The 13,032-nt window shown below is 33.0% G+C and overlaps 2 protein-coding genes across 2 annotated transcripts; one reads left to right on the plus strand and one right to left on the minus strand.

Moving 5' to 3' along the window:
* The first annotated feature begins 1,905 nt into the window (after positions 1-1,905).
* On the plus strand, positions 1,906-5,257 carry LOC124945420 (E3 ubiquitin-protein ligase DA2L-like). The gene is made up of 9 exons (XM_047485857.1): positions 1,906-2,236; positions 2,417-2,707; positions 2,805-2,856; positions 2,943-2,988; positions 3,080-3,161; positions 3,763-3,907; positions 4,008-4,101; positions 4,410-4,476; positions 4,651-5,257. The coding sequence occupies exons 2-9, from the start codon at positions 2,516-2,518 to the stop codon at positions 5,149-5,151; spliced, it is 1,179 nt and encodes a 392-aa protein (XP_047341813.1). The 5' UTR covers positions 1,906-2,236; positions 2,417-2,515; the 3' UTR covers positions 5,152-5,257.
* Positions 5,258-6,197: 940 nt separating this feature from the next.
* On the minus strand, positions 6,198-8,617 carry LOC124945559 (splicing factor YJU2). The gene is made up of 8 exons (XM_047486013.1): positions 8,523-8,617; positions 8,192-8,434; positions 7,510-7,659; positions 7,304-7,438; positions 7,124-7,189; positions 6,631-6,681; positions 6,449-6,562; positions 6,198-6,353 (listed from the first exon to the last, which is right to left on the minus strand). The coding sequence occupies exons 2-8, from the start codon at positions 8,387-8,389 to the stop codon at positions 6,246-6,248; spliced, it is 822 nt and encodes a 273-aa protein (XP_047341969.1). The 5' UTR covers positions 8,390-8,434; positions 8,523-8,617; the 3' UTR covers positions 6,198-6,245.
* Positions 8,618-13,032: the final 4,415 nt, after the last annotated feature.

Here is a 13,032-nt window from a genome sequence, read left to right on the forward strand (position 1 = left end):
ATATATAATAGAATTTATTTTATAGGAGGACTTCACAGTCATATAAATAAAATATTGATGATTAAGTATATAATAAATATATATTTTAATTAATTACAGCTGTTCAATTATGAATAAAAATATATTTGTTTCTTAGCTAAATTGACAAATTCTATAATGATTTGTAAAAACAAAAATCTATTTAGGATCGAGTAGTGAAAATGAATTCATATTTCAAAGATGGAACACTTTAAATGTTTTTTTACATAAGGTAGTAACAATTAAATTTCTATTTTAAAACTTTTTAAATTTAATCAGTTAAAGAATTTAAATTAAAACATAATTCATATTAAAAACTTTCGTTATAACAAAAATAGACTAAAAATTATTACCGAATAAATAAAAGATAATATCATCTTATATAACAAAAAGGGTATTAGTAAAAAAGAATAATTTAAAATGGATTTTGTTCTTGAATTAAAAGGTTTTAAAAAATTTGTAATGTGAATATATTAAATATTAGAACTATCTATACGGACTTATTAAGGATAAGGTAAAACTGGTCAATTTTATACATTGCAGACCCCCCTATTTTCAAATATTTAATAACTACAAATACATTCAAACATATGAATTAATTTGACAAACTATGTATGGAGTAATAAAGTAATAAAATGTTGGATGTATTATTATTTTAAAATTATTTTGAATACAACTTTTTATCATATATTAACATTAACATTAATTTTATTAAATTTTTTATAAATGAATTATTCTTTTACCATTATTTTATAATCGAAATATAACAAAAACAATTTCAATAATGAATGGAATATTGAATTCATTTATTTACATTACTTTATTGAAATGACTATGAAATCAAATTATTATTTTTTTAAGATAAATTTAAATTTTATGTTAACATTCTAATTATGGTCTTAATTATTTAGTTTGTATTATTTAAATAATCAAAACAAATTTAATATCACTTCACATATTATTTCATATATTTTTTTCTCTAAATTCTTTTTAAAAGTAAGGATAGAGTTGAAATTTATTTAACAAAAAAAGTGTAAAAAATAATGTGTCATTTTTTTGAATTGTATTAAAAATTTAAAAATAATTTTTTTATTAAATTTTTAATCCACCAAGAGAAGGTTATACATAATTCTATAAATATTTTTAAAAATATATATATATGGTTACTCTTTTTTTTTTAAATAACCTCAGTCCAAACAACACATATATATATATATATTATAATTTTTTTAATATATAAATCATATATTTTTAATTATTTTTATAGATTAATTAATTAAACAAAATATAACAATAAAATAATAAAGAATAAATAAAGTATATAAGTAATAATTAGGGGCGGGGCCAGGATTTGAAACTTACCCGAGCTAATTTTTTATAAAAAATATCTATTCGGGCTAGTTTTATAATAATATCAAATAAACAAACAAAATAAACTAAGTTTACTGTGTCACTAGTGCCTTTTAACGATATGAAATAATCAATAACGATGGTAATTTATCGTCGTTATTGATGAATACATATAAAATATTTAAGTCTACCCGGGCTACGACCCGACCGACTTGTATTTGGCTCCGCCCTGTAAAAAATAATATTAGACAATATACCATAAATTAGATTCTCAGTTAAATTATCTTAATTAAAGTTGAGGTAATTAATGCAAGGAGATAATAACTTTCTTACATTTAAATAAAATATTTATTTACAATAAAACTTTCATACTTAATAAATGTGAATTGAAGTTTCTAACTAATAAGTAAAAACAATTAAATTAAATTAAATTATGAAGGATTGATTGTATGACGAAAGTTAGTAGCGCGTGGGAATGTATGTTCAGTTACTAGTCTTGAGAAAACTTGTTGATTCTTTCCTTCTCTAACCATTCATACTTTTCTCTCTCTCTCTATCTTTCTCTTTCTCTCTCTTCTTTCCGTCCAGATTACGACGAACCAACACCAGGCAGGCAGACAGGGGCCAGTGGAAGCGGAAAGAATCACAAATCGATCGAAGAAGAAGACGAAGAAAACGACGACGATATAACATACAGTCCAAATATATATATTATATACAAATACAAATACATGTCAATGAACATCTCCTAAAAGAGAGTTCTGATCTTCTTCCCTGTGATTCTCAGCGAATCACTCGATCTCCATCTCTTTTTCACTTTCTCTCCGAATGTTCCGGATGTATTCTCCTTTTCCACTCGCTTCACAAGGTTAGAGGTATCATTCCTTCTTCCTGTTGCTTAATTCAACTGTTTCTTTATCCGATTTTATCGTCAATTAATGATTGGTGCTGAAATCACTTCACTTTTTATGATATACATTTCTCACGAGTTCGTCTTATGTTGTTTTAACATATGTTTTTTTATGTATCTTGATATCTCTTGTGGCAGGGAGTTTGTTGTCTTGGTTTGGTCTATGATGATGATGATGTTGTAGCTCGAAGAATATTAGGGTTTGTTTTTGAAATTGCGAAATTCTTGACAATTGAAATGGGAAACAAGTTGGTTAGGAGGAGACAAGTGGTTGACGAGAAGTACACTAGACCGCAGGGTTTGTATCAACACAAGGATGTCGATTATAAGAAGCTTAGGAAACTCATTCTTGATTCCAAACTTGCTCCTTGTTATCCTGGTGATGATGAATCTACCAACGAACTTGAAGGATGTCCAATTTGCTTCTTGGTTCTTTTCTTTTTCTTTTTCTTTCTTTCTTTCAAATTATCTTCATTCAAGTTATTATACCAGTTTCTGACTGTTTTTGTCTTTCATTTCTTTATAGTATTATCCAAGTCTTAATAGATCAAGATGTTGCATAAAAGGAATTTGTACAGGTAGAATGGTTGTCGATTCTCATATCTTTTTCTTATTGCTCAAGCTGTGGATTTACTAATTAATATGTTCTTATTTTTCGCAATAGAGTGTTTCCTGCAGATGAAAACCCCCAATTCAACTCGTCCTACGCAGTATCCTTTTTTGTATGGTCTTGTCATATTGGTAGAGGCTATTATTATTCGTCGGCTTCATTCTTAGTTATTTTATCCTTGATTATCTAAGATGCCCCTACTGTAAAACTTCAAATTATGCAGTGGAGTATAGGGGAGGCAAAACCAAGGAGGAAAAAGGGATTGAACAGATTGTAAGTTTTTTTTTTGTTCGACAGTTTTCTTCGTTTTATTATAAAGTCACTCTTTGCTTTCTTTATCTGGAAGAGGGTTCACATGCTTTTGTTCCGAAAAGTAAATTTGAATGTAAAAAAGATCACGGGGTTAAAATCCAAATGGAGTCCTTAAAAAACTACCTAAACATGCCTACTTTGCCACGTGGTCTGCATGATTGGCTTTTGATGAAGAGAGTATCTAATTTCCGAACAAATTTGTTGAATTTTCTAGAAAATTTTCTTTTCTAAACAGCGTAAGACAACATTTGTCCATTTTAGTTTGTTTGCCTCAACAATCCTTAGATCTGTAATTTAACAGATTTTCCATTTGAACAACAACTTTCCTTGGTCATCTGGAACAATGTATTGCAATAGTTGCACTGCTCCTCACCTTATTAAAAGCAGCATCAGTGTTGGTTTTCATAGAATTCACAAACGGGTTTTTCCATGTTGTGTTACTTTTGGAAATTGCGGAATCTACATAGGATTTTATAGCATTATTTCCGAAGTAGATTGTTCGGCACGAAGGCTGCTTGTTGTTATATTGACATATCAGGATTTGTGTATTTAAAATGTTTAGGAAGAACAGCGTGTTATAGAGGCAAAAATAAGGATACGGCAGCAAGAACTCGAGGATGAAGAAGTGAGGACTCAAAAGAGACAAGAATTAGCTTCTTCTAGCAGAACAGTGGCACATGGGGATGTTGAAAATGAACCAGTAGCAGGTACTTCCATGACCTATATTTTTTTTTCTTCTTTCTTACTAGTTTTATTTTTTAATGATATCTTATTCAAGTTTTCCTTTCACTTTCGCTTCACCTGTAGCATCATCTCTTGTATCTGAACCAGAGACTGAAGATGCCATTTCTATTAACGAACCGTGCCCTTCAATGAGACATCCACGCCAAAGGCAAAATAGGTATGTTTCTAAATATATTTTTTTTGCTTCAGGCAATGCATTAATAGAGATTCGAGTAAGAGAAAAATGATTGTTGAATATGTTCTTAATTAAAGCTTCTTTATTTTACTGAAATTGGATGTGTATTCAACTATAAAAGAGCAGTTTTGACTTGTGATCTTATATGCTAAAATGATTATGGTTGAAATATGGACAATGAACCCTAAAAGTGCTGAATACTCTGAATTCATTTCATGCAACATGCTTCGATTTGATGTCGATTAGGTGGTTTAAGACTATGGCCTGTTTTAATTGAACTTAAAATGCAGGGATGATGAATTTGATCTAGACCTTGAAGATATAATGGTAATGGAGGCCATCTGGTTATCCATCCAGGTACAATTTCATATCTAAGAATTTTGATTTCATAACCAATTGTTTTTCAAATAACGAAAATAAATTTCAATACAAAGTAATTTACTAAAAAAAATAAAAACCTTTTTTTTCATCTAAGATCAAACAATCCTCCTAAGTATATACACATACCTTACTGTGTGTATCTATGTACAGGAAAATGGAAGGCAAAGAAACAGTCCTGCTACTCCTACTACTACTACTTATGCCACATCATCATCATCCGAGCAATATGCGTCAGAGGATGGTTGTTGTTACTCGGGATCATCTACAGGCGTTGTCCCGGCAAGGGTAGAATCGACATGTTCCCCATCTGGAGGACTTGCTTGTGCGATCGCTGCCTTAGCCGAACGCCAACAGACTACAAGAGATTCCTCCTCCTCGACCAACAACTATCAAATGATGTCCGACCAACAAATTCCAGGAAATAATATCCACGGACAATGGAACGCACAAATACTTGGTAATAACAATAATGTTGAAGGATTTCAGGTGGCGGTTCCTAGTAATAATAACGATGAAGGATTTCAGATGGCGGTTCCAATAGTTCCAGAGAGTTTCGAGGAACAGATGATGATGGCTATGGCTGTTTCCTTAGCCGAGGCTCAGACCAGAACGACAACAACAACCAATGTTCAAGGACTCGCACAGCAATAGACTTTCTAGTAATCCATTTTCTATCTCATATGTATTTTTGTAAAGTCCACAATTATATGTTCCTTTTTCTTTCATTCAATTAATGAGATTGCTTTGTTTTAATGTCTCTTTGGATTTTTACCATAAATCCCATGCAATGAAAATCTTGTCTTGATGCTTGAAATAGAAATAGTCAAATTTTTTTGTTATTAGTTCCTATTATTGTTGAATAACACATATTAATAAATGGCAAAAGAAAGGATTTACAAGAATCTGAAACTTTATTAATAACATAAACTGTATTTTAAACCATTTTTCAGTAATATTAAATTTCCAACAAAATACAATTACCTCTTTAAATGGTGGGAGAGAAGTTGAATCCTTACAAATTTTCAGTTTTTGACATGCATTATATTGTTCATCAATTGGGAAGGAAACTAATAGTCGAATTCTTTTCAATCTTCATCACTGTCGTAGTTTTGAAAGAGTGATTGCAATGCTGTAGTAGATGAAACCGCGGTTTTCTCTTTCTCTTCTTTTATTATAGGTTCCTGTTGTTTCTTAATAACTGCAATTTTGAAACGTGGACGATTGAGACCACCATCGATCACTTTCTCTCCTCCTCCAGCTTCTTGAAAATAAACAAGACATTGTTACACTTTTATTTTCATGAAGATCATGAAATATCCAAATTTATGCTGCCAAAAATCATAATGATCCAAAGAATAATCTGGATCATGAAAAAATGAACTTTCAATTTTAACTTTAACAGTTTTTCAATAAGATTGTGACAAAATACTTAATTTCCAAAATACTATCTTTTCATCAAACTTTTGGAACAACAATATATGTTAAGTAGAAGAGACATAAGCACACAAGTAACCTTGGTCTCATTTGAGGAGATTGTGTTTTATAAAAATAATGTAAGGGTATTTTTGTTGGTGAAATGAGTGATTGAAAAGAAATAAGACGTGATAAATGGGTTTTTGGTAAAAACAAATAACCAACATCAATCGAGCTCTTGGTGGTTGGATGAGATCACAAGCTAGTTATAACTTCTTACTCCCAAAAATATCAAGTTTATTAAAAAACAAATCAGCAGTTCATGAAACCTACTAGAAACTAGCGAGAAAAAAAATCAACTGACCTTTGCTTGCAGTATTATCAGGGTTGTTGGTGCTAGTCAATTGATCTGTTGGATTATCACTAACAAATTTTCTCTTCTGCAAAAGAAAAGAAAATGAAAACAGAGTATGAACCTACTTCCTTGGCCATCAAACTATATACAACTTAGTAATATATATGCATCGGATCATACCTTAAAATCATGGCTGCTGGTTTCTTCGTTAACAAGTGGCGAATCTTCATCGTCGTCATCATCTTCATCGAAAAGGGCATCGTCGTCAATCCTATAAAAAATCTCTCTTTTTCCCTGAAATTTAAATTAATTGATAAGTTATAACAGAAGAGAACATAGTAGTTTATGAACATACTACTTACATGAAATATTGACTTTATGAGAGCTTCATCTTCTTCTTCTATCTTCCTCTCCTGTATAATATTTGCAAACAGTCAAATCTTTAGAACTGCTCATATAAAGGTATTAGTTCTAGCTGTTTGTTTAAACGAAGAACGGGGATGAGAAGCAAGATGAAACCAGAACAGAGAAATTACAAGTAACATAAAGTCCCTTTTATAATAGTTAGTTTAACCTACAAATAAATTTCTTAATCTGTGTAAGAATAAGTTCAGTTTATAAATGTAGTCCAATCTGGATCCACATTCGAATGAAAAATGAGTTTATTAATGTTTCAGGTCACTGAAGGTAATAATAGCACACAAGCTTAAATTAAATTCAGTATCATATCACCAAGTTATAAGGTAATCAGATATCTCAACAATGTGAAAATTACGAAAGCCGATAGCATAGTAGATATTTGTAATCCAAGGGAGTTTAAATGATAATGATAATAGTATGGTAATAAAGCCTTACATTTTCATCTCTCGATTTCTGCAAAACAGCAAGCATGGCATCTACACTGACAGTGGCTTGTCTGGACTGAAAAACACAGAAATAGAAAATATGTTAAGCAGATTTAATAAAAAAAAACTGTATAGAATATAAAATAACAAATGTGTTTGTATTATTGACTAATCGTTAATACACACATACCTTCATGGACTTCACTTCATCAAGAGCTGCAAGAATGTCCATCTCTCTTTTTGAATCCAGCGTTCGGTTCTCTAAGGATTTCATTGCGTCACCTACTTCTTCCGCGTCCCTTTTTTTCTTTACATTGTCCAGTTCCTAACAAAGGGATATAACTAACTTTAGCCTATTTTTCAAAAAAAAAAATCAATTTGAGAGAAAGTATATACCTCATCTTCTTTACGCCAAGGTTCGAAATTACGAGCTGCACCCGACTCAACGATATAATCTGAATTTTGTGGGTCGGTCTTTATAGTTAACTCAGCAGAACACTTGGTACACTTGAAGTAGAACCTGAACATTTGGATTCCCAAGTATGTCTAGAAACAAATTATAATCTTCAATCAGAGTTTTGGAGACAAAAGGTGCCAAATAAATACAGTAATGAATAATCATACCTAGCCCTAGTGCAGTTAACTTAGATATGCAGTGGGAAATCCATAGCAATAGATGTTATTTTCAGATGAAATATAAAGACAAATTAAGTCTATGTATGTTCAATTCCTAGATGCAACTTTACTAAAACCTCTATTTGTGGAAGATGGTTCCCGAACTGAGACAAAAGGGCCAAATAAATGCATGATCAAGGCAGGATCAGTTCTTTTAGAATAGTATTAACAGTTGCATTACTTAACCCTAGAGCAATTAACTTAGATAGCAATACAATTCAATCAAGTGTTTTCCAAAATATATAGACAAATTAAGTCCAAGTATGTTCAATTCCTGAATGCAGCTAACATCTAATTGATAAAATCTCAAGTTCTTCTTTTTCTTCTCTTTTTCTAACATTTATTACATGAATCCATCTATACAAAGATCTGAAGAATGGACAGATGTTATAATGTAACATACCTCGCCGACGCAGTCTTCTTTTCTGGAGTTGAATTTGGTTCCCTTGTATATATAATTTCCACAAGTGTTACATCGAATGCTCATCGGAAGCATCATCCGCACTTTCATCTGCTGATTCTTTAGCTGGCGGCGCCGTGGAATCTTTGCCGGATCGAAATCCGGCGGATAGTACTTGTTCAGGACCTTTCTTTCTCCCATCTTTCCTTACTTTGATTCGCCTCCCCGATTGAGGTTTGATTTGCCCTGCAGGAAACAAGAGAAGAAGAAGAAATCAAACCCTAACCTCCGAAGAACCGATTGAGAGAATTAGCAGAAGAAGTTGATCGATTACCTCCAATTTACCAAGTTTTGCGGTGGTGGCCGTGAATTAATTAGGTTTTCCGAATCCTGCCTTGTTTGAATGGTCTTCAACACTATTAATATAAAATAAAAAATATTATTACAACTTATATTTATAATACAAATTTCCCTATTAATAATTGGTGAAGTTTAAAAAATATTTTTTTAATAATGTTTGTAAAATAAAATATTATTACAACTTATATTTATAATATTATTGTTTCTTATTTATTTTATTATATATTCAAAACTAAAATATTTAATTTGTTAAATTTTTTATATTAAAATAAATTTTTATATAAATATTGTATGTTGGGCCTTGTTCGGATTGGGGTTTTTGAAAAAACCTAGAGAGGGAAAAAAGGTAATGATTTGTGATAATTTTGAGGAAGTGGTAATTATTTTTGGTAAAAAGACTTAAAGGGTATTGATATATATGAATAAAATAAAAAATAATAATTTAAAATAGAGGGTATTTTAGTATTTTGGTTAATGAATTGAGTGATGTGATTGTTGAGAAGTGATTGATTAGAAAATTGATTTGGAATGAGTTTTTTAAAAAACCCAAAGAGAACAAGGCCTTGTAAGTTATTTATTTTCACAAAAGATGATCGATAGAGAGAGGGAATTTGGTTTGGGAATGACTTGGCATACCTTCATTGGTTGAAAAATGTAAAAGTAGGGTTGAAAAATGTAAAAGTGGGAGGAAAGAAAGAAATTATGTCAAGTCATTTCTTCACCAAATTACCTCACCTAATCATTTCTCTTCACAAAATTCATGACTAAGAGGATAGGGTGGTTCTTAACGTTTATCTTTCCAAACTTTGTTTTTTATTTTTTATTAATATTTAAATAAGAGTATGGATAAAGAAAATTATGTGTCACTATATCACTGGTTGAAAAAATAATAAAAGGTGAGGAGAGAAAAATTTTATTATTTTTTCGGCTAATCAAATTACGCCAGTCATTCCCTTTAAAATTTCATTCCCCAATCATTTCTCTTTAAATAATTAAATTTAAAAAACTAGTGAAGTAACAATACAAGTCATTCACTTGTTATCAATAATAACATAATCTTCATTTCCTTCATTTTACTAGTATCTTTATCTCTTTTAATGATACGTAGACCAATATTTATTTTTTCCATTATCTATAACTGACCAGCGAATCTGCGAGTTGCTGGCGTCGATTAAATTTTGATCAAAACAGTCAATCGTTAGAGGACATTTCAGAATGATTTATTCTATATCTAGCTAGGGAATTTGAGACAAAAGAAGATGCATATGAATTCTATTTAGCATACGCTAAAATAATATGATTTGGTATAAGGTGCAATTCAAAACATGATAATAAATTTGGTTTATTACTGGATAGAATTTTTTATTGTAGCCACAAGGTCAAAGGGGAAAAGACAAACGAGATGTTTATGTGAAACACAGTCGTTCTGAAATAAGGTTCAGTTGTGATGCAAAATTGAGGATAAAATGGCAGAAAATGAAAAGTTTCAAGTGGTAACTTTTTTGAGTGAGCATTGTCATCCTCTTGCAAGTCCAAAGAAAACTCACATCTAAGGATGAAAATTTGAAACCGTCCCGCGAAAACGAACTACATTGACCCATTTGGGACGATTTTCCCCTGAAATCGAACGGAGATGGTGTGGGGATGGTATTTGTGTCCCCGCCCCGATCTCACCCCAATCATGCCCAGAACACTATAAAACATAATTAAATATATTAAATCACTAATATATTTATTTACTATATTTTATAAGAGTGGTAAGTTTATTTCTTTATAATAATATTAAATTTCAATATATATTATATAAAAAAATTCGTTTATATAATATTATTTTATATAAAAAAAAATTATTAACGGTGTCCCGTAGAGATTCCCCGAAACCGAACAAAGAGAGATGGTATTAAAAAAATCCCCGAAAAAAATGGGGCGGGGATGGTAAATGCATTCTCCGCCCCTATCGCCCCATTGTCATTATACTAGGGTCTAAAATCAAGGCATCGTTCCTAGAATAATTCCAGCAACCTTTCTCGGTACCTATTCTCGGTCCTAGTGTGCACATGGGCCAGATTTCTGTTTTGTTGTATTAATATTTTGTTTTGATTTCCTTTTCTATTTTACAAACCGAATTCTGTTATTTTCTAGTAGTTGTTGTAACCGAATATTATGGGGCAAAACATCACCTATATAAGGCTGATCTTTCTTCCCCAAGGACCCATGAATGGAATAATGAAGATATGAACTTCGACCTCGTTCATCTATTATTATTTACTAAGGACTGTTTGGTATAGACCAACATTATTTCTCTTTGCACCCTTGGTTCTTCTATCCCCTCCCCCAAATTCTCTATTGAAAACCTTCCACTGCCCTTTGATTATAGAATTTCTACCAGTCCTAAGATCAAGAACTTGATTCTTGAACCCATAAACACACCTTACAAAACAAGTCGTAACATTCTTGGTATCAGAGCAAGACAGTCCTCAAATGAAAGAAACCCGTTAGCAAACAAGACATGGACGCTCTTAAGACCCTACTCGAAGGCCTGATCCAACAACATGCCTCCATGCAAGCTGCCCTGCAACAACACATGACCGAACAAGCTGCTTTGCACAATGCCTTTCTGCAAAATATGAAGAGAAGGTATGCTGCTGGAAAAAACTTGACAGCCATTGAAAAATGTGCGTTTAATAATGGCCAAGATCTTCGCACCCGATCCTATGTTAATGCTTCTTACTACCTTCCTCCAACCCGACTCACAAATGTTAATATTCCTGAATTTGATAGAACTGATCTGGAGGGTTGGCTCTTATTTGTCGAGCAAGTCTTTAGGGTGAACAAGACGAATGATGCCACAAAGCTAGACATTGTCCGCACTCACTTCTCAAAAGAGGCAAGAACGTGGCGTGAATCATATGTGCAGAATCGCAACCATATGGTAACCTTGACATGGCATATATTCAAGAAAGATCTCTTATTGCGATTCGGTCGCAGGCCCTTGTACAACGCCAAACCACCGATGCTGCCCAAACCATGCAATATTAACACGGTCTGGCCGAACACAAACCGGACAACCGATCCCAAGAAAGATCGGCGCTATACTTGCAATGAAAATTTAGAGTCCAATCATAGGTGCAAATCCAAAATATGCATGGCCCCGGCTAATCAGCAAAAAGTTCAAGAACTCGTTCAAGAACCCGTCCAAGAATCAGGTTTTTATGACCCACCTTTGCTTAAGACATGGGACGAACGTGTCATTACTTTGCACACTTTCACAGTCCAACAAGGTACCCTCGGCCGCGGGTCATCATAATATAAGGCAACCAACTAGAAAAGGCCTTGGAAATTTATAATGTTACTGCCACGGTACAAATAAAGAGTAAGAACGAATGCCAAAGTATTTCACTTGTTTTGGAAGACACTCTAGAAAATTTCCAGCACATAATCAAAGGGTTCAACCAGCAACCCAACAACCGACCACTAGCCAGGAAGGTAGTTAGAAGACATGGCTATGTTGTTGCACATGTGTTGCTGGTCTGGATAAAGGACTGGGCTTGATTGTTTGAAGACATTCTAGAGTATGCGCGGAAGAAAAATGGCCCTTTTCTGCACCTGGCATGTTGGGCCGAAGAAAGGACTGATTGGGGAGCAGGAAGACCGAAGGCTTCTAAGAAATGCGGTCCTAGACTCCGACACTTGCTGGACTTGCTGAAGTCCGACCAAATTCTTTGAAATTTTGAGCATGCTCATTAGAGGCTCGACAGACTCGGCAGACCACGGTCTTTTTCGTCGAGGGCGACGAATTTTGAAGTGGGAAATAATGCTAGGGTCTAAAATCAAGGCCTCGGTCCTAGAATAATTCCAGCAACCTTTCTCGGCACCCGTTCTCGGTCCTAGTGTGCACATGGGCCAGATTTCTGTTTTGTTGTATTAATATTTTGTTTTTCTTTCCTTTTCTATTTTACAAACCGAATTCTGTTATTTTCTAGTAGTTGTTGTAACCGAATATTATGGTATAAGATATCACCTATATAAGGTTGATCTTTCTTCCCTAAGGACCCATGAATGGAATAATGAAGATATGAACTTCGACCCCGTTCGTCTATTATTATTTATTATGGACTGTTTGGTATAGACCAACAGTATTTCTCTTCGCACCCTTGGTTCTTCTATCCCCTCCCCCAAATTCTCTATTGAAAACCTTCTGCTGCCTTTTGATTATAGAATTTCCACCGGTCCTAAGATCAAGAACTTGATTCTTGAACCCATAAACACACCTTACAAAACAAGTCGTAACATTCTTGGTATCAGAGCAAGACGATCCTCAAATGAAAAAAACCCGGTAGCAAACAAGACATGGACGCTCTTAAGACCCTACTCGAAGGCCTGATCCAACAACATGCCTCCATGCAAACTGCCCTGCAACAACACATGACCGAACAAGTTGCTTTGCACAATGCCTTTCTGCAAAATATGAACAGAAGGTATGC

The sequence above is a fragment of the Impatiens glandulifera genome, chromosome 7, assembly GCF_907164915.1.
Source record: "Impatiens glandulifera chromosome 7, dImpGla2.1, whole genome shotgun sequence".
Lineage (NCBI taxonomy): Eukaryota > Viridiplantae > Streptophyta > Magnoliopsida > Ericales > Balsaminaceae > Impatiens > Impatiens glandulifera.

Bases quoted from the DNA above. Each gene is read 5' to 3' on its own strand.
- LOC124945559 (XM_047486013.1), bottom strand. From the start codon at position 8,389: ATGGGAGAAAGAAAGGTCCTGAACAAGTACTATCCGCCGGATTTCGAT. The intron at 7,190-7,303 runs GTATGTGTGTAT...TGTGTTTTTCAG, and splicing joins ATGAAGTGAAGTCCATGAAG to TCCAGACAAGCCACTGTCAG. The intron at 6,354-6,448 runs GTATGATCCGAT...TTTCTTTTGCAG, and splicing joins CCAGCAGCCATGATTTTAAG to AAGAGAAAATTTGTTAGTGA.
- LOC124945420 (XM_047485857.1), top strand. From the start codon at position 2,516: ATGGGAAACAAGTTGGTTAGGAGGAGACAAGTGGTTGACGAGAAGTAC. The intron at 2,708-2,804 runs GTTCTTTTCTTT...ATTTCTTTATAG, and splicing joins GATGTCCAATTTGCTTCTTG to TATTATCCAAGTCTTAATAG. The intron at 2,989-3,079 runs GTATCCTTTTTT...TGATTATCTAAG, and splicing joins AATTCAACTCGTCCTACGCA to ATGCCCCTACTGTAAAACTT.